Below are 26,546 nucleotides of genomic sequence, written 5' to 3' on the forward strand. Positions count from 1 at the left end.
CCCTCCTTCACAATGGAAAGACACCAGGTTAAAGATGGATTCCAGTTCAGGTGCCATGATCACATGTCACTGCAAGACTTCATTGCCCACTTGCCAGCACACAGGTATATAGGAAGACTCAGGGCTTGGCTACACTTGAAAGTTGCAGCGCTGGTGGAGGCTTTCCAGCGCTGCAATTAGTAACTGTCCACACCTGCAAGGCACATCCAGCGCTGCAACTCCCTGGCTGCAGTGCTGGCTGAACACCTGGTCTGCTTGGGGTGTAGCGAGTGCAGCGCTGCTCATCAAGTGTGGACACACACCAGCGCTGTTATTGGCCTCCAGGGTATTAGCAGATATCCCAGAATGGTTTTAACTAAATTACTCTCTTTGTTTTGTTATGCAGCCTCTCTTTGTTTTGTTGTGAACTCGGAGCTCCGGTGCTCCGGGAGCTGCTTATCAAACACCTCCTGTTTGCTGTGATCAATCTGTACCTGACTGTGAACAATCACAAATGAGATAACCCCTGTGAATGAGGCAGGCAGGGGGTGAGTGTTTGCTTGACAGAAACAGCGGGGGCAGAGGGGAGAGAGGGAGTCGGTTGGATGCAGGCTGTTTGCAGTTAAGAGTTAAGGGTAAGGGATCGGGAACATTTTCTGATTTTTCAAGGCAGGAAGCTAACACACAGTGTTGGCTCAAAAATCCACTCTCTCTCTCTCTCCCCCGCTCCCGTCACACTACGCCCCACCCCACCCCCCTCTTTTGAAAAGCACGTTGCTGCCACTTGAACACTGGGATAGCTGCCCATAATGCATCACTCCCAACAGCGCTGCAAATGCTGCAAATGTGGCCACACACCAGCGCTGGTAGCTGTGAGTGTGGCCACACACCAGCGCTGTTCCTACACAGCTGGATGACCAGCGCTGTAAACGACCAGCGCTGCAACTCTCAAGTGTAGCCAAGCCCTTACAGGTAAAGCACAGCCATCTGCAGACAATTGTCCTGGTTAATAGGAGTCATCAAGATTCCAAACCACCATTAATGGCCCACACTTTGCATAATTACAATAGGCCCTCAGTGTTATATTTCATATTTCTAGTTTCAGCTACAAGAGTGGTACATTTATACAGATAGGATGATCACACTCAGTAGATAATAAGCTTTGTAATGATACCTTACAAGAGAGCTTTTGCATGAAGCATATTCCAGTTACATTATATTCACTCATTAGCATATTTTTGTAAAACCATGTAGACTGCAACGTCACAGATTTATTATACTGTTAAGAGAACAGAACTTATAAAATACTTTCCTAATAAACAGTATTCCTGGTAGGTGGTGGTGGGGGGGAGGTTGTTGGTTTTTTTTAAAGTACATTGGCCTTTTTGGGGAGTAGGTGACCTGATGTATAAGTGGAGTATTAAAATATGATTACTGTCTGTATCCTATTTCTGCTGATTTTGAATTCTAGCTAATCACATAAGATTTAGGGCTTAAAGAATGCAAACTGCTTTTCAGCTAAACTTCCTTTCCGAGAGTTTGGTATGTATTAGCTGACTGTTACTTTAATACCAAAAATAACTTGAGGAGACAAAAATCTAAAAATATAATGCTGAGGTGATAGACTGTTCTGCTGTGACTCTACTTCCAACCTGACTTCAGTTCTGATCACAATTCTGATACATATCCTATGCTCTTAAAAATGTTGATGACACTTATTTTGTATCTCATGATAAAGGAAGCTAACTCAGAAAGGAAGAAAGTAACCATGCTGAAAGTTTTAGGTAGAAGTTTCCACATTCCTGCATAAAAATATGTGATAACAGAATATTCATTAAGTTTAAAGAAAAAAAAATGGAGATTAAGAAATCTAACTGTTCTTAAACAGTGATACTTTATTCAGTATGTTGTTTTGAAAATGTGGGATACACTCAGCACCTAAAAGTGCTTCTGGTGGTTTGTTTATTAACTGGAACAAATTTCAGTGGACCACACCTTTTGAATTTAGCAAAGATGTGTTCTGTTTGCTTTCAAATACATACATTCTATGCTATATAGTCACAACAGTAATTCAGTTTATACAAGTGAGACTTAAGTAACTTTAAAAATCTAATGAAATGGCTTCATGTTTGAAGTTTTACAGTGCTGCATTACGGTTTGTTCTTCTGCACATATTTACATAGGCGTTGGAATCTAAACTGTTGCTCTTCTAAATTTTTTATGTATATATATTTTTTCTTTATCAGAATCCAGCAGGCTAAAGTACAAATCCTTCCTGAGCGAGTGCTGCCTTCGACTATGTCAGCAGTACAGCTGGAGTCTCTCAATAGATGCCACATATTTCCTTCTTCCAAACCTACAGCATGGCAGGACCAACATATACATCAATGGTGGCAGAAATATCAAAAGGTCAGAAGCTAATTGTGGGGTGTATTTTTTGTGTTGTTTTTTTTTATGGCATTTCAAAAATCAATATGTTCTATCTGTGCGTCTTTAAAGAAAAGTGCACAAACTAGGACCCTATATGTCAGCCTTCTGCTTTTGCTGCAGGCTGTGTGGGTTGTTTAGCAATGGACAAGAGTGGGCAGATACACATTTTGTATTAGATTAATTAAGTCATATTTTAAATACCATGTCATTTCTTTGGGGGAAGTAATGTTGTATGTGTATATCTTGCTAAATTGCTGGGACGGTATAAGGATTGCCTACATGGGGAAATTCACCAGCAGAACTGTACTATTACAGTTATTCTGCTATAATTATACTGGCATAACTCCCCATGTGGACACTCTTATTTAGGCATAAGAGTGCCTTTTTATTTACATATCTTATGTGGCTAAGTCCACATGAAATCTGTTAATGTTTGTGGTGGCACTTAAACATAAAAAAAAAGCTAAGCTAAGAATCCCAGGCTCTCAAGACACATTTACAAACGCATTCTATCTATTGGGATGGTCAGTGTTAGGAGATTGTGGTGATAGATTTAATTCTCATTATGCATCAAAGGGCTTGATTTCTAGTTCCTCTCACTAAGATTTTTTTTTTCCCCCTCATGTTAGTTCTGGTCATCCATCAGTTTCTTTCCTCTTTCATTATCATCCCAACTTCTAGTACTTCAGGTGAATTATAGACCAGTCAGCCTAACTTCAATACTGAAACAAATTGTAAGCACCTAAACAAAATAGCCAGCATGGATTTGTCAAGAAAAATCATGTCAAACCAACCTAGTTTCCTTCTTTGACAGGATTACTGGCCTACTGGATGCGGGGGGAGCAGTACCTGTGATGTATCTTGATTTTAGTAAAGCTTTAGAAACAGTCCCACATGACATAAACATTTACTAGTTTGCTTATGTTAATGTTCTGCGTTAGCCGCTTCTGTAAGTGTACCTGGTTTGTTTTTTCTAAACTAGACTTCTTTATCATGTACATAATTGAACCTCACTAATCTTATGCTGATTAGTGAGGTTTGTAGAATACTGAGAGCTGGGGATAGGGTCAGCAAGTGGATATGTTGTTCTTTGTGGGCAAATAGAAGGGTTTCTTCCTGACATGCCCTGGGCTTAGCTTTGACTTGAAAACTATTGGCCATCAGTGCTGCTATTACTGCTTCTGCTCCTGTCTTGGTGCTGCTGCTGTGGCTTTGGTTTGGCTGTAGGAGCGAAGAGGGATGTGGTAGCTGATTTGTAGTGAAAAATTTTAGAGTGCCGTCATTTCCTGTCTTTTCTCTGTGGCTGGGTAAATTCAGCTGAAGGGCAGAGGTGGCTTCTTTTTGTGGCTTTATTGATCTGTGGGAGCACTGAGAACTTGCACCAGTGGAAGAGCATGAGGAGCATCTGCAAGTGGTCTAATCTCCTTCCAGGCATTTGATATGTGGGTGAGAGGTAATCCACGGGTGACACTGTATTCCTGTAGTTATCCACAGGGAAGCAACTTCTTGTATTTAAATACATAGTTTTTTCCTCTCATGTTAGGAGTGGTGATCCTAGACCATAGACGACAATCTCATAGGCTGGATGCATTTTACTGCCTTCTACTAAATACTGTAAAGGAAATTTTATAAATGAGGTTAATGAACAGGCTGACAATATAATACAAGAAATAGAAGTTACTTGGTCTTTTTTAATAAATTGACAGCGTCATGTTTTAAGATCAGAGGCCCCTAAGTGTTAATCCAATACAAATAATATGTCCCTTTCTGAATAACACATTCTGAAGAATCCTGAATATCCCAAACTGATATTTGCTTAATGCCTTTTTGCTTAAATATAATCCTGTTTCACCCTCGTTATTGAAAAGAATCAGAAAGAAGGCAGGGCGTAGCTGATTGCAAGTCCCTCCCTCCCTCCCTGCATATGTTAATCAGGTTGCCCCACACTTTTGCAGTGAAAAAAGGTGCTTTATGGCCAGAGTTCATCACCTGCAGAAAGTAACTCATCAACAGAAAATGCAAATCCAGCCTTTCTGAAGACCAAACCTCTGCAGGAATCAAAAGAAATCAGGTGTGTAGTGCTCCTAAAATTCCTTGCATCTCAATTCTCCCACCTGAGAAGTTGGTAGTTAACCCTAAGAAGCGGAAATATAGCCCATTTTTAGCACATTCGTGTTGTAATTACATCTCTCTTCATATATTCTCAATATGATACCCACGTCTGAAATTATATACAAAGTATTTCTGCTTACTGGACAGGTTATTAGGCACCGAAGTAAGTTATGTCTACCAGAGAACTACAGTATTTATATTTAACCTACCGGTATTTGTTTTGGACAAACTCTATATACTTCTAATGCTACTTCATTGTTCTTGGCATAAGTTCAATACAAATATTTCATTTTCAGAAGAGCTAGTATATAATTTTTGGTTACATATTTTGAAATTTAAATTCAGAAAATTAATTTGATTTAATGCAACATTAAGGTTACATATTTAAAAGTCAGGAGATGCAAAGCATAAGGTTCACACAGAAACCTTTATTTGCCTGTGTTGCATATGCTCTGTCTGTAAGTTCTAATAACAAGTGAAAGAAGGCATAATATATATGAATTGGTGTTTCTATGAGAATCTTAACTATTTTATTTCCTTCTCTCCTTTTTAAAGATGCAGCTTTATGCTGCTGTAACTTAGCTTTTAGAATTGAATTCACTTTTTTAAAAAAAGAGAAGAGGAGAAACTGCTATTGTACTTTAATAAGGTGTTGGTCATGACTAATGGGAATTTAACTTCAATTTCATTCATTTCCCCAGAGTATGCTCCACTGGTGCAAATCCTCTCTCCTTCCCTATGCCGTGGAGTTGCACTATTGCAGCTGTGCCAGTGGCTGAAATTGGGATAATCTACAATGTAAACGTTTCAAAAGAACCTAAGGGTCTGTCTTCACAGCACAGTTAGCTCTGGTTATGACTCAAGCCTTGTCCCTAACTCTAATTCCTGTCCACATACAAAAATCTCTCCCTTAAATTAAGAGGTGTTTTAAACTCAACCTTAGCTGGCCTATCAGGGAAGTGAGTTAAAGCTCAATGATTCTGATGCTCAAGCTAGTAATGCAAGAGCTCAAATTACAGTAGCTAATGCAATCACTCTGCTAATCCAATCAGTCTGTGCTGTTGCTGCATGTTTGAATTTAATAACCATTTGAGACTGTCAAATAACAAGCTCAAATGGAATTATTTAATCAAAGATTTAATCAGAGATTAGTTCAACACCATCCAGAAAGAAAAGATATATTACCACCTTTGGTGTAAGTTAGAGCTGGCCTTTGTGTCTCTCCCCTGTGTAACTGGTGTGATGATGGCAGGTTTAATTTCCCTACCTAATTCTTATAATATGTCTATCTTTTTTAATGGGGTACGAAACAAAGAAACCCCTTTTATGGATGGAAAAATATTTTCCCATGATTGATTTTTGCCATATGTTGTTTTAATGTTTTTGTTTACCTCATTAATTATGGAATTTCCTTTATGGTATTTGTAGGCTACAGGTTTGATAAGCAAAAAGGGAATTCTAACCAAGTCGCTATTCCTGACAACTGGCAATTCCCCAAGATATCTTTTAATGGATCCCCATTTCATCATTGCAGAAAACATCTGCAATAATAATTGTTCCTTACCAAACAGAGCTTCCTATACCTCTGTAGACTCTTTTGGTAGTTTGAGGGTGTCTCTTTCCTGGACAAAGCAGCAAAGAATCCTGTGGCACCTTAGAAACTAACAGACGTATTGGAGCATGAGCTTTCATGCTGAATACCCACTTCGTCATATGCATGTAGTGGAAATCTTTCCTGGACATCTGTTTTCCCACAGAGTTGGATCTCTTATAGTCTAATACTCAATCATAGGTCACTCACATGTTATGGACTAGTACTCTGGCCTTACTAGTCAAATGCACCATAAAGAATTTGGGAGAATAGATAATATATAAATGAATTTAATATACGGTAAGAACCTCAGAGTTATGACACCTCAGGAATGGAGGTTGTTCGTAACTCTGAAGAAAACATTGTGGTGGTCCTTTCAAAAGTTTACAACTGAACATTGACTTAGTAAAGTTTCAAAGCTGTATTATGCAGAAGAAAAATGCTGCTTATAACTATTTTAATTTAAATGAAACAAGCACAGAAACAGTTTCCTTACCTTGTCAAATCTTTTTTTAATTTTTCCTTTATTCTTTTTAGTAGTTTACGTTTAACACAGTACTGTACTGTATTTGCTGTGTGTGTGTGTCTGCTGCTGCCTGATAATGTATGTCCAGTTCCAAATGAGGTGTTTGGTTGACCAGTCAGTTTGTAACTCTGAGGTTCTACTGTACGGTCTTATAAGAGCAAAACTAACACATTGGTGACCTGGTCTGGTCCCCAGCTGCGAGGCTGTCAGTTCTTAGCTAATGCCTGCAGCCTGAGCAAGAACTAGCATCTGGCCTGCCAGTGTCATACGTACATCTCAGTATTAGTACTTTACAATATTGGCTGTCAAACAGTTACAGACAAGGTACATACATAGTGAATCAAATGCTTTCCATTCTAAAGAAAGTGCTAATACAGTATCTTTAGATTGGTGAACTCAACCTTGCAACAGCCTTATTGTTCAGTCTTCCTGTTCCATTTATAACAAGTGCTACAGATGCATGTAACATAAAATGGGGTGTTCACTGCAGCAGGTTCACAGTGTGGGGATGTTGCCATTCCCCTTAGACAGAGTTACATATATACCTTCTAAAGCTCAGAGCCATTCATTGGACATTACGAGCATTCTTTATTCATCTCCAGCATAAAGTTGTCCATGTAATTATGGAAGCATCACTGCAATGCTTTATATAAAGAAGAAGGGCGTTTCCATTCTACTCATCTTTGCAGGGAAGCAATGGCTTTGTGGGAATGGTGCATTCTCTTGTATAGACTCTCTAGTTATGCATCTATCAGGGAAGAACAAGAATCTGATGGACCAGCTAAGCAAATCCCAGTAGATACCCATGAGTGGTTACTGAAAACATCAGTGATACAGGAAATCTCCACACGCTGGGGACACCGTCACCTCTTTACAACCAAATAGAATGCAAAATGTCAAAAGCTTTGTTTGAAAGCAGTGAGACACATTTTGGATGAATTCCTTGTGTCCTGGAGCCAGTGTCTCTTCTGTGCATTTTCTCCTATAAACCTAATATGCTGGATTCAAAGTTTAAAAAAAAAACAGGGCAAGGCAAAGTCATTTTAATTGCACCCACATGGCCCAGACAGCAATGGTTCACAGACCTTCTGTGCTTTTCAGCAGGGATCTGCGAGAGACTACCTCTTGTTCCAGATTTGCTGACTCTAAAAGATGATCAAGTCTGTCATCCAGACTTGAGCTCTCGCCAATGGAGTGTTAGGACAATGAGTTTTTAATTGACCTTGAACTATCTTGTTCCAGTGCTGTTCAGAGTATGTTAGAGACTGGACACCGGTGGAATCTCAAACAAGTCCTGGCTTGTGGTATAGCTCGACTCCCTCCTCCCATTCTTGCTGTTCATGTCTGGGGCCTGTGATTTGGGTTCCTAAAAGGTATCCACAGCAGTGTGTGGGGTGGTGGTGGGGTCTCCGCCAATATGGCCTACAGCTCTTTGTAAAAGCGGCAGGTCTGTAGCTCAGCACTGGATTGACTGTAGGCCTCTTCTGGTATGCCTGACGCAGTTCCTTTGTTTTTCATGCAGCACTGTACTGATCTCAGTTGTACTCTTTCTCCTGCATCTACCTGCAATCTGCTTGTAGATGTCCATGTTATATAGCTGTGCTTGCACAGCCTCTTTGCCCAGGAGGCCAATATGTCCTGTCTACTCCAAGCTGGAGCACATCTGGAACATGTAGCTGACGTGGTCATCTGGGCAGTTGCACCGAACAACATAGCTGCTAGGTTTGCTCGCCACGATGGACAATCAGGAAAAGGCATTTCAAAAATTCATGTGGTTTTAAAGGGGGTGTTGGCTACTGTTCTTCGGCACTGGAATGGCTTACCTAGGGAGGTGGTAGAATCCACTTTGACAAAGCCCTGGCTGGGATAATTTAATTGGGGATTGGTCCTGCTTTGAGCAGGGGGTTGGACTAGATGACCTCCTGAGGTCCCTTCCAACCCTGATATTCTATGATTCATGACCCCTGGGCAGTGCAGTTCACAGTTGTAACCAGAGTGGTTAGTGTCTGGGTTTGTGGGACAGCTGCTGGAAGGACTGTTAGGGTCAACATAGGTAACACAGTATCTACACTGATGCTGCATCGACCTCAGTACATTGACCATGGCTCAACACTGCTCAGGGAGGTGGTGTTACTGTGTTGGCTTAATGGAGAGCATATGTTAATGCAGGGGTAGGCAACCTATGGCACACGTGCCAAAGGCGGCACGTGACCTGATTTTCAGTGGCACTCACACTGCCCAGGTCCTGGTCACCGGTCCGGGGGCTCTGCATTTTACTTTAATTTTAAATGAAGCTTCTTAAACATTTTAAAAACCTTATTTACTTCACAAACAACAATAGTTTAGTTATATATTATAGACTTATAGCAACAGGCCTTCTAAAAAAGTTAAAATGTATTAACTGGCACGCAAAACCTTAAATTACAGTGAATAAATGAAGACTCGGCACAGCACTTCTGAAAGGTTGCCGACCCCTGTGTTAATGGAGGACAAATTTGAAATGTAGACTTGCAGAGCTAGGTAGACACAAAGTGGCTTACGCCGACGGAACTTTCTAGTGTAGACGAGTCCAAAGGTCTCAGTTAGGACTGGGTGTTGTGTTTGTTTTTTGGAGAGTAAACCTCTGTCCATTTGCTAATGGACAGAGACCCACCGTATTCATTTCTCATATGTCAGTGAACAATATAAAGTTTTCAAATTATTAGAATAAAAACGAACAAGGAATTTTTGGGTTGGTACCTTCACATGCCAAGATTTCTGAAGGAAGATTATTTGACCCAGTAATATCCCTGAAAATAAGGGCTTATAATTAAATGCTGACAGATTTTTAGCTAGACTATTGCGGTAGGTGCAACTGTTAAGACACCCACACTAGTTTCTTTAAATAAAGAAATAAAATAAAATGCCAGTCTTGTGTACTTGAGTTCAGTATCTCAGTAAAAGGTCTCTAAGTATGTAATGACCAAAGTATTTTCACTGCAGAAATCAGTCATAATAGATGTCCTTGTTTTGTGTTGGGGCATCAGCCTTCCTAGAGAATCATTAATTCCCAGGAAGTAGCCTGTGTCTTCCTCATTATTGCTAATATTCTTAATCTCTCTCATTCTTTTGTTAATACTTTGAAACGAGCATTCGATTTGATTTGTTTTTTGAACAACTGAAAAACTGTGTTACTGTTGGACAGGTTGAACATTGAGAGGTGATGTTGCTGAGCCTTTTCCCTTTGATGCTGCTTCTCTGAATCCACTCTGTATGTTGTAGTGCCATTTCTTTAGAGCAGAAATCAATGGATCATGTTACTTGTTTTCACATTTGAGAACAATTCAGCTAACACCGGTCACTCTTGACCATAGAATTTAATGTAATCATTGTGGTTATGATTCGTTCTACATCTCAAACTGCTTCCGTGTGTGTGTGTGTGTGTGTGTGTGTGTATATGCAGTCTATTAAGTAGAGTAAAATCTGTTCTATTTCTATTTTTAGGGTCTTATACCACAATCATGGTATCAATAATGCAATTATTTGATTTTTAAAAAGGCACTTAAGTAATGTTACTCATTATACCTTCAGTGAATACATTCCCAGTGCTTTTAAGTTTTCCTCATCTTCTTTTGACACATCTTTCCCATTCCACTCCATTTGAACCTGAATTGTCCTTTACAGAACACTGTATGGTATAAGTATTTTTATGCCGTACTTAATATATCTAAATTGAAACAATAAGTGCCTATGTTGTTTAAATGGCTTCCAATAGATTGGGAATAAGCATTGATATTTGGTAAGCAGTCTTGAAAATGTTTAGCACTGACGATTGCCACATAAAAATATTTTTACCTTTCAGTTAGTGTTTAGATAGCAATGGACTCATGACTTGACCACAGTTTTTTATTTAATATGAAATGTCCTTACTCAACAACTGTTTTACTATGAGGAAGCACTCTTTGAATCTACTTACAAGACTACTACAGGGCTGAGACTCGGGCAATCTGGATTCTGTTTCTGGCTTGTCCACAGATTTTTGTGTGTGTTTAACTTGTCATCTGCGAACACCGGCAACTTAAAAAACCAAACGTCTATGTGAGTGCTTTTACCTGTGGTTTTTACAAGTATCACTTACCATTGCTAATTCTTTAAGTCAGGAGGACAGTATACACCAGCTAATTATCTGGCCCATTGTTCTCAATTTTTTTTAGTTTGCATGTGCATTTGGCAGCATTTGGTTATAATAATTTGATTGTTTACCCTGTGTGGTCAGTCAGTTTCCCCACCCCCACCCCCAATTGATGGAGGGGATCATTCATATAGCAACAGGAGAGGGATAAATATGTTTAATATACAAAAAAGTGATTGTAAAACCCACAAAAATTAACAATGGGCTAATGGACAGGCAAACTACCTGAAACTACTGATAACTTTTTATAAAACTGACTGGATTTGAAGGTGATGATGTATCTTTAAAGACCACGTCTGCTTGTTGATTATTTGTCATTAAATTAGATTTAATCTCTGTTTGTTTATTTGTAAATCTACAACGTGGGTACTGTGGATTTTAATGCATTTGCAAAATATTTTGAGATTTTTGGATTAAATATGCTAACAAGTCCCCAGTGGTGTTATGTTGATTGACATTTCATGGCATTTTTAAATAAGTAGATGTCTTCCTAGATAATTTTCTCCTCTACCTCCCCTATATCTGTTTGTACAAGATGTACAGAAGTGTTATGATTCAAAAGTAAATGTTATGTTTTCTGTTTCAGCGAAAGTTTCACTGTGCTAGTTTGACTTCTTGGCCTCCATGGCTCTACTCTTTATATGATGCTGTAAGTATAAACCAGATCTTACCCAGGTATCTATAATTAATTTTATGCTTTTGGTTATTTCATTATTAAGTAGCACAAAACCATATAACCTATTTTTATTTTGTGTTTTTAAGTATTGACTGCGGCATTATCAAAATATTAGCCAAAATGACACACATTTTAATATATCTTTAACAAACTTACACATATTTACTGCAAAAATACTCAACACAATAACAATTTTTGTTTTTATTTCCAGATCAAGTAGCTTGGATTTTTATTTGCTATCTTATAGTCTTTGTACATGAATTAGTAGAAACCGTGGACCCCCACCGAATATGACCTACCCCAATAGTTGATCCAGTACTGAAAGGTTCACTTTAACTAAAAACTACACATTTAGAATCCTTAATCAGCCCTAAATTAATCAGGTATTCCCCTCCCTCCCAATAAAGTCTGCTCAATCTTTACCATAATCATTATAAACAAAACAGAATAGACATCCTGTGAAGAACTTGAGCACTACCAGCCCTGGCTGTTAGTGTATTACCTCATCTGTGAAATCTTGTGGTCCCACTGAAGTCAGTGGAAGTTTTGAAATTGACTTCAGTGAGACCAGGATTTCACTCCTTGTGTCCTGTCACAAGAGGAGGGAGGGGGGTAGTTCTGTTACCAACCACCCTGATACTACCATAGCATAGAAATCCTTTAAAGGTAGTTAATTTCTTTTCCAAAACTGATCAGTTCTCTTGTTTCTGAGAAGTGTCCCCACCTTGCCTGATGGGAAACCTTGGCTGATTTTTAACTTGTTAGCTTAAAATATGTAGCCATGTAGATAAACTGTCTTTGTGCTAAGTTTTTTAAAAGAGAATGTCCACTAGAGGCCAATAGCTCACTCCCCATTTTGCTTTTATTTTAAAGGGGAAAAAATGTATATTTAAATTACGCTTTTCTTCTAATGAAAGGAAACCTTAATGGAAAGAGTCAAGAGGCAACTACATGAGTGGGATGAAAATCTTAAAGATGAATCTCTTCCATCAAATCCAATAGGTATTGTAAAATTATGTTGCTTGGTTTTCAGCAAATTTGTATTTTCTCCCCTCGTATTTTGTTAAAGGTAATGATAAATTTTTTTCTTCTTGCTGGCTAGCCCACAACGACTACTGGGAAGAGATTATGTGTACTGAAAGCATGTACTGGTCCATTAACAAAGCACCTTTATCAAAAATTTTCCAACACACTTTCAGCAGTTGTTTTCTGAACTGCTAGAAATTTAATGTTTAAAGCTGGAAGGTCCAGCCTTTGAATTTCTGACTGACCATGAGATGGGACTGTAGTAGTATATCAGGCCTGTACTTGTCCTGTGGTCTAACAGTGCTTTGATGACTTAAGGACAAGAATGAATACAGTAAAGTCCATTACCTTATGAGAGCATAAATTCCTAAGTCTGGTTAAAGGCAGATGATTTTTATATAATTTTTTAAAAATAAAAATCACTTGAGTATATCAGAACTGAAATGTGTGAATATTGTTGGGTATGTTTTTGTTCTGTGTACAAATAGGGGGGGAGGAACCCTACAGAAATGAATGCACACAGAAAATGCTTATCCTTCCAATGATATAATACTTAAGCAAATGTTGGTATTAGAGCCAACATTGCCACTTGGATACAGTGTGTGAAAAGTGTATATTTTTGCTAGTACAAGTTTGCTTTTCTAAACAAGAGAAATATTGTGCAGGCATAGAGAACTGAATAAAAGGCATCTGTATTTTATTTTTTTATTTCTTATATTGTAACAGGCATGGTGCTTTTCTCCAGATTTTTCTTACAGAGTTGCTGCTTGCCTGCCAATTGATGATTCATTACGTATTCAGCTGCTTAAAATAGGTAGCGCTATTCAGCGACTGCGGTGTGAATTAGATATTATGAACAAAGTAAGTATCTTATTTATGTTTAATTTATGGTACTTTGATTTAATGTCACCAGGTAATAAAGAGCAGAGTTTGTATAATCTATAACAAAAAAAAATTCTGCCGTTTCCAAGTTATATTTTAAGAGGTGGGTTTTTTTAGAACTTCTTATTTTTCCTATTTATTTTTAACTGTGATAGAATATGTGGTCCACTGATATTGACTGGCACATTATATTTAGCAGCAATACTGCTAAAGTACTTGCTGGCTTTTTTTTTATCTTGAAAGAATGACAATCGTATTTTTAAAATGATGTTCCAACACTTTATTGTACTGTGCCAGCCAAGAGATGGTGCTAGAAGCCTGATGCAGTTAGTACCATTCTTTCTAAAATCAGAACGCATTTACAGTAAAACATAAAGTGATGAAATATTGCTGTGCCATGATAAGTGGAGCGGATTTTGGTGCTTTATAAAGTATGATATATCCCTACAGTGATAAGACTATATAAATATTGGACTAAAAGGATTTTTACATTCAAACATCTATTACCCTGATAAGAAGCAGGATTCCAAGATGATTTAAAACTTGTCTTTTGTTGTCCTTTTACATGGGTTTTCTGGAACTAAAAATTAACCAAGACTATCTAACTCAAGAATTACAATAGCTGTGTGTTCAAATGGGCTGTCAATCTAGTGTAAATGCATTAACTTCACATGAAAGAGCTACAAGAAATGCACAGAGAGGAGCGTTTGAGTGTTAATAACAGGTAACAGAAGGCTGAGGTATTTAAGGCCTATTTTGTTCCAGTCTTCACTAAAGAGGTTAACAGTGACCAGATGCTTAACGCAATCAATATTGACAAGGGGGAAGGAACACAAACCAGAATAGGGAAAGAATTAGTTAAAAAATGTTTAGATGTCAGAGATATTCAATTCAGCAGGCTAGGATACTTACTGTATATACTTGTTCATAAGCCGAATATTTTTGGTAAAAAAGTGACACATCAAAGAGTAGGGGTCGGCTTATAAACAGTTCTATACCAAAATTTGTTGGTTTTAAACTCTATGGAATCATTGCATTGAATATCTAATACAGGCAGGAAGCGGTGGCCAGCACATCATTGGCCTGGAGTGGCAAACCACGGCCAGTGGGAGCCACGTTCAGCCAAACCTGCGGATGCAGCAGGTAAACAAACTGGCCTGGCCCGCCAGGGTGCTTACCCTGGCGGGCCGCATGCCAAAGGTTGCCAATCCCTGATCTAATAGATTGTCGTTTTGTTTACCTGGAGCGTTTGCAGGCATGGAGGCCCGCAGTTCCCATTGGCTGAGAATGGCAAACCGCGACCACTGAGAGCTGTTGGGCTCCATGCCTGCAGACGCTCCAGGTAAACAAAACATCCCAACTCGCTAGTGGCTTACCTTGACGGGCTGGGAGCCAAAGTTTTCCCACCCCTGAAATATAGGGTCATAGAGTTTTTGCTATTTTTACCTATCCATTTTGGTGGGGGGTGTGGGGGTGTCAGCTTATAAACGAATGGACTAATGAACGAGTATGTACGGTAATTCACTCTAGGGTACTTAAGGAACTAACTGAAGCAATCTCGGAACCATTAGCAATGATCTTGGAGAACTCATGAAGGATGGATGAGGTCCAAGAGGATTACAGAAAGGCACGCATAGTACCTATCTTTTAAAACGGGAACAGAAAGGACTTGGAAAATTATACACCAACCAGCCTAACTTAGAAAATGGAACAAATTACTAAACAATCAAATTGTAAGCAACTAGGGAAAATAGGGTAATAAGTAATAGCTAACATGGATTTGTCAAGAACAAATCATGCCAGGCCAACCTAATGTTCTTCTTTGACAGTGTTACTGGTGGGGAAGCAGTAGATATATATCTTGATTTTCAGTAAGGCTTTTGACGCGGTTCAACATGATAGTCTCATAAGCAAACTAGGGAAATGTGATATAGATGAAATTAATATAAGGTGAGTGCACAACTGGTTGAAGGATCATACTCAAAGGGTAGTTATCAATAGTTCTCTGTGAAACTGGAAGGCCACGTCTAGTGGGATCCCACAGGGCTCTGTCCTGAGGCCAGTAGTATTCAATATTTTCATTAATGACTTGGATGATGGAGTGGAGAGTTGGCTTATAAAACTTGTGGCTGACACTAAAGTAAAGGGGATTGAAAGCACTTTGGAGAAGACTATTAGAATTTGAAATGACCTTGACAAATTGGTCTGAAATCAAGATGAATCAGTAAAGTATTTCACTTGTGAAGGAAAAATCACCAATATGGAGAATAACTGGCTATGCAGTAATATTTCAGAAAAGGATCTGAGAGATATAGTGGATCACAAACTGAATATGTACCAACAATGTGCTGCAGTTCTGTAAAATGCCAATATCATTCTGGGGTATATTAAGAGTAGTATCATATGTAAGACAAGGGAGGTAATTTTCCTCTCTACCTGGCACTGGTGAGGCCTCAGGTGAAGTATTGTGACCAATTCTGGGTGCCACTCTTTAGGAAAGATGTGGACAAAAATTATAAAAGCTTTAAAAATCCTGACTTAAGAGGAAAGGTTTTAAAAAAAACTGGGTATATTTAATTTTGAGAAAGAAGACTGAAAGGGACCTGATAGGTTTTCAAATATGTTAAGTCAGAGTCAAAGTTCTTTCAAGCGCATGGCTCATCAGGCCGTTATAAAGAGGATGGTGATCAGTTGTACTCTACATCCACTGAAGGTAGGACAAGAAGTAATGGGCTTAATCTGCAGCAAGGCAGATTTAGGTTAAATATTAGGAAAAACATTCTAACTATAGGAATAATTAAGTACTGGAATAGGTTAAGAACCTCCAGTGATAGGAGTTCCACAAACTGGGATGGTCTAGGCATGCTTGGTCCGCCACAGCATGGGAGGATTGACTAGATCGTCTCCCATGATTCCTTCCAGCCCTACATTTCTATGATTCTAGGGCTGCATTGGGAAAATTTTCAGGTGGGATTTCTCTAATCATTTAAGAGATTAGCCACCCCTTTCCTGTGGCTGAAATTATAAAATGCTCTAATGTTAACATTCATGCAATTCCAAGAACTCATCTACAGTATTAGGTACATCTTTTTATGAAAGAGACTAGGAGACTTGACCTGCCCTTATGAAATATATAGTATTGACTTTAATATATAGTCTTTCCTTGCCCAGCAAGATAGGACACAAGTGTACATGTGAAGATCCAGCTGTAAAAACGTATTATATAAATCTCTCTAAATATTGTATTAATTGGAGTAATATATAATATGAAGGCCACTAAATTGATTACATACAGAATCAGCCAAATTCAGATTTATTCCTGACTTAGTATTGTAACTGAGGTCAGAATCTGGCCTATTGGCTTTATGGCATTTGATGCATGTGAAATGTATTGCATTAGTAATGGGTTTTGTGAATAAAACTTACACTGCTCTTATTAAACAATAATAAATGGTTTATCATATTTATATAGAGCTAAAAACATGCATAGAACTATACAGAATAATACATACATGATTCCTTCCCCAGAGAGTTTACATTAAAAATCAGACAGTCCTAGTGATTGAAACACCAGATAAAGAAGCTGGTAAGAAGGGAAGGATGGACAAAGAATAAAATAAAGGAGAATATGGCTGGTGTCTGATGCGTAAACTCTGATAATTTTAAACTAAGTGCAGTAGAATGAGAGAACAGTAGAAGATGGCACACAGGAATGGGTCAGTGGTGGAGAAGTAAGGCAAAAAGAAGTGGGTGTTGAGGGATAAGAAGGAAAGCAATGACAGTTGGCACATTATTAGAGGGAAGTCATTCAGGATAAAGTGCGCATCACAAAAAGGCATAAGTAAGAGAAGACAAAAGGAGCAACATGCTGAAGTGAGCAGGAGATAGGACACGAGGAGTAAGAGTCAGAACTTAGTTGGAACCAAAAGTATGAACTGTGATTTACATAAATTGTTTTAAGTGAACATTGTTAAAACAACATTTTGTCCTATAAACTTCTTAAATTGTTTCACTGACAATTTCAAAAGTATTATTCTTTTTTTAAAAAAAGGTGGGAAATATTTTACATCTGAAAAATTTATACTGGAATAAATTATTCTTATGAACTGATTTTTAAAGGTTTAGTTTCTGGGAAAGGTCAGTAATGAATTGTTCTGTTCCAGCTTACTTTCTAGTAATTTTAAGTGGTAGATTAATCTGTTATAGTACTTCAGAGGGGGAAATAAGGAGGAGGATGGTGAGGGAGTCAATCCATTAATATTTTTTCTTGACGTTAAAAGCACTCCCTCCCAGTATTTCATACATTTTGCAGAAAATAAAAATGCATGTTTGTACTTGACCTCCTCTTCTGCGTTACATATTAAATAGCAACATCTTTTTATTTCTCTAAAATAGTTAGTTTTTCAAAAGCTCTTGAAAGAACAGACCTTTCCCTAATTTATTACAATTACATAGTCAGAGGCCTTTTCTTTTAAAAAACAAAACCAAAAAAGCTTGTGATTATGTTACTTCGATAACAAATATGCAGAAGTGAGTAAAGTTGTCCTATTGATAGTGTATTTGTTTTTCTTTTGAAGTGTACATCTCTTTGTTGTAAGCAATGTCAAGACACAGAAATAACAACTAAGAATGAAATATTCAGGTGAGTTTTTAATTAGTTTAGTCTCTTCTTTGGAAAACACGCAATTGCTGTGCTATGTCAACATTACAATAAATGAGAATTGGGTATGTATTAATAGTTTTGCTCTTCCTACAACTCTCATTTTCTCTTTGCATTTTATTCTTCTGAGATCGTTCTGAGCTGATCAATAAATATTCATAGGAAATTCTCTGTGTAAAACAAAATAAGTAAAATAAATTCAAAGACATCATCCAGTCCACAGACCTCTAACAAAATTGTTATTTATGATGACTTTAGAATAATAGAAGTTGGAGTTTGAAAGGCCATGTTATATTATCTGGCTCAGCACCCAGCCACTGTGGGGTTCACTTATGGTGAATTTTGGAGTATAAACTCTTGTATATCACTGATTAACCTAATTCAGAAGTAATAGGGAAAAAAATCTCAGTTGTGCATAATACTTCCACGTTTTAACAAGCACCGATTTCAGATTATTGTATGTGATTTGAGCATAGATGTGCTATTAGTATGTTGTGAAGCAAGGAAGACATGTATCATTGGAAATGACGTGGTGTCAAACACTCTAAAAATCATTCTAAGAGTTGTAGTAGGCAATTCATTCTTATATGCATGACCTATCCATTGTCCTCATTAATAACTGTGTCAGGATAGTATTTCTTGAAAACAGTTACCACTGCTGGTGGCCTTGTCTCCAGCTGCACTCAGGATAACTAATATCTATCTATCACCTATGATGATATGAAGGTTAGAAGATTTCTTGGCTTAACAAAGACTCATGATAGTAATTTTGTTTTGTTTTATCCATGTGATAAGCAGCTGCAGTAATTAACTAAACGATAGATTGTGGAACTCTTAGCTGCTGCTATGTTCATTTGTGGGGTGTCTTTTTTAACTACTTTTTTGAAATTGAGAAAATAGTGTGGTAAATGCTTATTTTTGCTGACTGCTCAATTTTAAAGGCAGAATTAAGAGGCTGAGTAGTGTTGCTATTTGTTTTCATTGTAAGTTTTTACTCAGTGGAGGCAAGTAAAAGTAAATGGCAAATTATCCTGTATTTTGTTTACACTAAGGCCATGTGTACACTTACCAGTAGATCGGCACTGTAGATCAATACAGTAGATCAATACAGTGGTGTCGATTAAGTCGATGGGAGAGCACTCTCCTATTGACTCTGGTACTCCAGATCCCTGAGAAGAGTAAGGTAAGTCAGCGGGAGAGCGTCTCTCGTCGACACAGCACAATGTAGACACCTTGGTAAATCGACCTAAGCTACGTCAACTGCAGTTACGTTATTCACGTAACTGAAGTAGCGTTACTTAGGTTGAATTACTGCGTTAGTGTAGACTAGCCCTTAGTTACATATTGATGAGGTAAAGACAATCACCCACTCCAAATGAGGTATTTTCCATGCCAACATTCCATCAGGCCTGCAGTTATTAACTTGTCACCTTTAAGAAACACTTAGGCCCTAATTCAGGAATGCACTTAAGCATGAGTTTATAATATTCAGGAAAGTATATAAGTACTTGCTTAAGTGCCTTTCCTGAAACAGAGCCTTAGGAAGTAGTCAGCAGGAGTTGCTCATGTTAGTAAAGATTACTAACTGAGTAAAGGAGAATAGGATCAGGCCCTACATTTGTATAAAGTTTGGGAAATTATTGTGATGTTATCTCATGTAATAAAGGTATACATACCTATTTTTATTCCGTCTTTTAATACTGTAACTCATAAACCTTGTCTACAAGCATATTAGACTTCTTTTTATGCAAAATATTTAAGTGTTTGGCACTTTGCTTCCTCTATTCATTTTCTAATTAGAGTTGTTTTAATTTTATGAATGCTTTTCAGCCCTGTTTTCCTTTTTGATGTATGTCTGGGGAAACTATCAAAGTACATAACTGGCTCTTATTTATCCATTGTAGTTTATCCTTGTGTGGACCTATGGCAGCATATGTGAATCCTCATGGATATGTCCATGAGACCCTTACAGTGTACAAAGCCTGCAACTTGAGTCTGAGTGGCCGACCTTCTACAGAGCACAGTTGGTTTCCTGGGTAAAACAGTATTTCTTTATACTAATAATGTACTCCAGTATTACAAAATACAGTTCAGAAATCTTATTAGCAAATAATAGAAATTAATTATTCTGATTTAAATGTATTCTGGCCTGCAAACACTGAGCAGCAGACATTACATTATTTTCTAAACTCTTAAAAATGATCATTTAACTAGTGTAAATGAAGAAAAACGTACATTTAGTATTCCTTCTTAATCTAAAATAAATTGGAGAAGTTAGATAAAACATATTCAAAATTATCTTGTGCCTTTAAAATTGTGCATACATTTTGCCACATTTTAAAAGTTGTTTTTGAATAATTCTCTTTTAATTACCCAACTAGCATCTTGATAAATAACTATATACAACAGGGAGTGTTATAATTTGTATTGTAGTAGTACCAAATGACCCCAATCAGGTATCAGGGCTTCATTGTAAAATAGACACTCTGTCCCCAAAGGGCTTACAGTCTTTCACACAGGTGGAGAAAGAACTAGCAGCTAAAGTGTCAGGTGACATTAATAATCATCTTAAAATCTGTTTGCTATGGGATCACGTCTTTCATTCTTTTTAAAAACATTTCATTCTCTAGGGTGATACTACTGTTACTTCTTCCCACCATCCTCCGTTCCCAGTCTGAATGGTCTTCAGTATGTAATCTCCAACCCTAGAACTTTCCACATAGTAAACTGTGAATGTCTCTCGTTATGACTAGAGATTATTTACTAATCTGAGGACCTTGTTTTAAACTATTTTGATTGTTTATATTGCTTGTGGTTGGGAATTCTGTCTTTCATGGACTAAAATGTATAGATTTTATTCATATTAGAAACTTTAAGTGGTGCACACTTTAATACTGACTCCTGATTACTGATTCCTCACTATCAAATATCTGATAGATCATTGAAAAGGATTAAGTGTAATTTACTTCTGTTCTCCCTCAATCTCGTCAGTTTATCTTTGACGCTCCATCCCTACCCTCCCTACAAGTGTAGTTGATGCAAAATGCCAAGCAGAATATTTAGCGTATTTATAATTTCAGACCATGTCATGTTACTCATCTTATCTAAAAAAAATTACAAGGAAAATCTCCTATATAAACCATATAACTCGACTAGTAACTTCTTAAGTAGGTTGGAGATTTTGAATACCCACCTTTTAAAATAAAATAGAAAACTTTAAATAATATATTTAGACACAATCCAGCTTCTGGTGCAGATAAGTGGGATATTTATTTCCCAAGTGTTTCTCTGTCTGTGACATAGACACGTTTATGGAAAACATAAATTAATTATTTCCATAGAGATCAGTCTTTTCCTTACAAAAAAACACAAACGGAAGATTATAAATTTAAACAGGGAATTGTACAGCATAAACAGATGAATTCTGAATAAAGCCATATTGTTTCTCTGCAGCTATCTTTGGTGATATATTAAGAGGCAAATACAGAAAACCTGATGCATACGTGGAGTTGTTCCTATATACAATATTTTTTAAAAATCCATGAACTGTCAGCTATGCTTTAATAATAATTGAAAAACAGAAATATTACCTTATCCAGATACTGATTTAAATGTGCAGTGATAGCATTCTGTTGTTTGAGGAAGTAAAATACTTATTTTTTCAAAATAACAAAGGTGTTTATTCCTGAACCATTTTAGAAATAACCTCGTTAGTGTGTATAGTGCACTGCTGGAACAATAACCTAATTTTGTTAGTTTATTCCTGAACCATTTTATAAATAAACTCTTTAGCACCTGTAGCACTGCTGGAATAATAACCTAATTTTGAAGCTATTTGAGTTCTGAACACTTTAAAAAGTGTGTACACTTTGGCAAGTGAAAGGTGCTAATAAATCCTGTTTTTCTAACTTGAAGGCGATAGAGGGCACGGAGGAGAACAAAATGTACAGGTGCAGGAACTGTCTCAGATCCTGCCAAGAATCAAAGGGGAAACTGAACAAATTTAGAGCAGTCAATGTTGTTCATGGTTTATCCGTGGACTTTTATTTTCAAAAGAAGGTTATTCCACAGAACAAGTCTTGGCAAGGCGAAGTGATACCGATTAAGATAAAATTACAGTAATGAATTCTTTTAGATAGTACACATGTTTGAAAGGTTGATGCCAGCTTGTACTTGTACAACCAGCCATGTCCTGAGCTCTCCCCTATAAAACCTCGGGATAAGACCTTTTGGGTTTGATGTGATTTTGAGGGTTTTTTTCTGTCCTTTATCTGTTATTTTATTAAGCAACCACTATGATCCGTCCAACTGAAGTTTACTATCCCTTAAAGTTGCCACCCATCCCGCCCACAATCATTTAAGCTTTTGGTTTGAATAGACAAGCATATTTTAGAATAATTTAAAAAAAAACCTTGCACCTGTAAGGCTGTCATAATTCACATACAATTTGAAATGTAGGTTGTGTTCTACAACTCTGTCCTTAACTTTAATCCATAAATGGTTTTTTGCCTCTTCCTTTGTGTGCCATACTATCAGAAAAATTTGCTCATCAAATTTAACTCACCTTAAACCAGTCTGTTTCTCTATGGTAATCTGTTGTCTCCTAAAAGAATTGGGCCCTGTTTTTGCATTCACTTGCTGAGTTAAACAAATGCATAGCTACCATAATAGCCATTCCTTTGCACACATTTAAGCTTGCCCTTTCTCACCTTGCTGCCTGCTTCTCCTTTGAACACAAGTCCACCTGTCAGTGGGAGGTCATCAGGATATATGGAAAAATGAATTCACTGACTGATCTCTCAGAGCAGTGGTTCTCAACCAGGGGTCCAGGGCTCCCTGGGGGGCCGTGAACAGATTTCAGGGTCCTCCAAGCATGGTCAGCATTAGACTCGCTGGGCCCAGGTCAGAAAGCCAAAGCCCCACGGCATGGGGCTGAAGCCCGGGACCCTAAGCCCCGTCACCTGGGGCTGAAGCCTAAGCAATGTAGCTTCATGGGGGGCCCTGTGGCATGGGGTCCCAGGCGGTTGTCCTGCTTGTTACCCCGTAACACTGGCCCTGGCTTTTGTATGCAGAAAACCAGTTGTTGTGGCACAGGTGGGCCGTGGAGTTTTTATAGCATGTTACGGGGGGCCTCAGAAAGAAAAAGGTTGAGAACCCCTGTCTCAGAGGATCTTTTTTCTTTCATGCATTCATCACAGAAGGCATCTGATGACTCATGTTACCTATTCTGAAGTTAGTCCTTACTTCTCACTCTGAGATGTTTCTTTGTCCTTTTCTCCTCTGGAGGCAGCAGAATTTTGGTGTTCTTCCTTTTGAAGCTAGGAAAAGAAAGATTCCATTGCTCCATCAGGCTAGATGCCTCATTCTTTGATTTTTTGGGGTTACTGATGGATTTAATATTCTCCTTTAAATAGAGCCTTAAAACCATCCCTTATGTCTTAAGTTTATTATGATAAGCATTTTTGATACTCCTGTATTGGCACACAATAATGAATCATATTACTGAAATAAAATGCTTTTATTATTATACTTTTTGTGGACAATGTAATAATCTTGAAGGCTGTGATTTTCAAAGAGACCTAGGTAGTTTGGTGCCCAAGTCCTATTGAAAAAATCAATGAAAATTGGGTGCCTGAATCCCTTAAACCCATTTGAAAATCCCAAACTAAAACTGATATTTTCTTCTTACTGAATTATTTAACTGTGTTCCAGTTCCATTAAAATGTTCTCATGAATGATGTGACTCCACTTTTTTTTTTTTTTTTATTTTTAGGTATGCATGGACTATAGCCCAGTGCAGAATTTGTGGGAATCACATGGGGTGGAAGTTCACAGCTGCTAAAAAAGATCTGTGTCCTCAAAGATTCTGGGGATTGACTCGATCTGCTCTCCTGCCTAGAATTCCAGAAGATGGCTCAGGCAACGATAGAACACCATTACTTTGCCTGTAATCTAGTAACCTGTTTTTGGAATGAATAAGCAGCCGCCAGTGTCTCTCAGTTGAACATGGTCAGTGCTGCTTCTGATGCTTGCTTAAATAAGTTTTTTTTTTTTTTTTTTTTGAAAAATGAAAGCAAAGAAAAAGACAAGCATCATTACATTTTGGGTTTGGTGCACAGACAAGGTACTGTTGTTTCCCAATACACTGGGAATTGAAGGTTGTGTCTTAAAATTTGACAACTGGGAAGAGAAGTACAGTGAGAGACCAGCAAATGCATCTGATTCTAGGAATGTCAGATAAATGCTGAAACAGATTACTTAAACTTGCCACTGTATAATTTAAGAAGATATTTACTGCTATTGAATTAAGGTAAAAGATATGCAAAAAAAAAAGTACTATTAAACAGTATTTGATTCATACAATTTATGTATGATGGTAAATATCAAATTTTGTTTGTGGGATATTGGCTATTAGTATACTTCAAGTATATTTTGCTGAGAAATCCTTGTTTCTAACTATATGAAATGCTCCACATTCACACTGTTTGTTTTTTTCAAATGTTTGCCTAAACAAGTATCAAAGAGCGTGTCAGGTCTAAACCTCTGTACTGATTGATGTTGCATTGGTTAATGTCATCCTTGTAGCGATGCTGTAAATGGTAGAAGCCAAGCACTTACTGATATCTGCTGCTAAAGCAACTACTGTATACAGTTCCTTTTTAAAGGAATCCTGTATTAATTGTTTTGTCCTTAACAGTTATTTCATATACTTAGCATGTTTGACATGTTGATTAGCAATCATTTAAAAACTAAATTATTAATATAAAATGTACAGGTTGATTCCAGTGCATAAAATATATTGTCATTTGTTTCCATAATACATTAGTAAATTTCAGTCAATACAATTAAATAGGTTTACATTTTTTTTAAACAATTTCCCTCTGAAGTTTAATTTACCTTGTATACATGCCTAAAGTTCGGTGAAGTAATCTGTGAAATACTTCACATTAGAAATTGCTCACATCTGTATTTTGACTAGGGAAACGTAGCATACCTTTACTGCTTTTTTTGTTTGCATATCATAAGTGAAAGGCTGTGCATTTATCATCATTCTTTCCTGATAAAGGGGTAATGTTTCTAAATGAAGCAGAAATCAAAGGCAGGTTTGTTTTTGAGACACTGTGCTACAGAAAAGGGTGCCAAAAAGAGTGCAGCTTTTGCTGTTTTTTCAGAATGCACTTTGATGGTAGAATCTGAAGATGACAGATTTCTCCTATCTATAGATAGATAGTTTTTTTTTTCTTGTGAGGCTCTTCTGTTCACTCTTTATTTGTTCAAAGTAAATCTTAGAGATCCTGTATGTGTGGTTACTTGTATTGTTAAAGAAAAATTATACTAAAATGCTTAGGATTATATTTATGAAATGCTTCATCCATCCCCACATACCATGCTTGTTTGTTGTGTGTAGCATTAATATGTTACTCCAATAAAGGAATAAGGACAAATATCTTTAAGAGACAAGCAACTGACTTTACTGATAATGCCATGGTGTGTGGTGTACTGCAGCCAAAAAAAGATTTTCAAATAATACAAGATGTTACCTGCTGAAAGGATATTAGAAAACTTTATGATGTTAGGTATCTAGAGAGTAATGATGGTGTAACTCAGGTTTAATTCCTTGAAGCCTTCTACCTCTGTGCTTCTATGATGTTTTTTGTTATCCCATATATATCTGTAAAATCAAATTTCATTTTATTCTGCAACATTCTTAATTTATCAGTGAGCTGCGAAAAGCAATATTAGCTTAAACATAATTCTGAACAAATACAGGGTGAAAGATGATTTGTTGTCTTAAAGCATTCTAGATTTTGTTTGTTATTTTAGAATCAGCTTTCAAAAAAATTAAATGTTAAGCACTAGTGTGAAAAGAGCAAGAGTCTGTGAATTATCTGTACTATACTCATTCAAATCATATTGAGGGTGTTTTTTTTCTAAGTTAGTTTGACTTTTTTTTCCCAAAGGTACTAAGCACCTGAAGTTCCTATTGACATTACTGAGCTTTGTGGATGCCTAGCACTTTTGAAAATCATGTCATTCTCTGTTCACTCACTACAATTCAGTGAATGTTATTTTTCAAAAAGGATGTTGTCTTCGGCTATCATCAAACCTAATAGTGTGCTTATATTTTTGGCTAGGTCTGTATCAGATTGCCTCAACTAAAAAGATGAGAATAACATTGTGAGACAATATTTTAGCATGAAATAGGCATATTTTTGGTATTGTGCATATATAAAAATGTAAAACTAATATAATCGAGTGAGATCACTAAGAAGTTAATTTAGCAGTAACTTAATGTTGTTGTTTTTCACTCTGCCTAAACTTCTGTGTAATGTTTGCCATTACAAAGTTCATGACATTTTCTAAGTTGAAAACGTGTGATTCACGTTAATTGCAAAGAAGATAAACTCTGCTGTGGGACACCTAGCCATTAAAAAACTACAACTGTAGGGATCGTTCATATGTACAGTATGTATTTTATAGCATAGATGTAGA

At 37.2% G+C, this 26,546-nt stretch overlaps 1 protein-coding gene across 7 annotated transcripts in view; it reads left to right on the top strand.

Moving 5' to 3' along the window:
• The window catches only part of CRBN (cereblon), a 41,156-nt gene extending 14,973 nt beyond the window's left edge, over positions 1 to 26,183 (top strand). For all 7 annotated transcript variants that reach the window (XM_039482997.1, XM_039482998.1, XM_039483001.1 and 4 more), the window contains exons 5-11: positions 2,226 to 2,388; positions 11,396 to 11,458; positions 12,403 to 12,487; positions 13,257 to 13,372; positions 17,971 to 18,035; positions 19,958 to 20,089; positions 23,827 to 26,183. In XM_039482997.1, coding sequence (XP_039338931.1) covers positions 2,226 to 2,388; positions 11,396 to 11,458; positions 12,403 to 12,487; positions 13,257 to 13,372; positions 17,971 to 18,035; positions 19,958 to 20,089; positions 23,827 to 24,004 — 802 coding nt within the window. In that variant the 3' untranslated portion in view covers positions 24,005 to 26,183. The remainder of the gene's footprint in view (positions 1 to 2,225; positions 2,389 to 11,395; positions 11,459 to 12,402; positions 12,488 to 13,256; positions 13,373 to 17,970; positions 18,036 to 19,957; positions 20,090 to 23,826) is intronic.
• The last annotated feature ends 363 nt before the right edge of the window (positions 26,184 to 26,546 follow it).

The sequence above is a fragment of the Mauremys reevesii genome, linkage group 7 (genome assembly GCF_016161935.1).
Source record: "Mauremys reevesii isolate NIE-2019 linkage group 7, ASM1616193v1, whole genome shotgun sequence".
In the NCBI taxonomy this organism is placed as follows: Eukaryota; Metazoa; Chordata; order Testudines; family Geoemydidae; genus Mauremys; species Mauremys reevesii.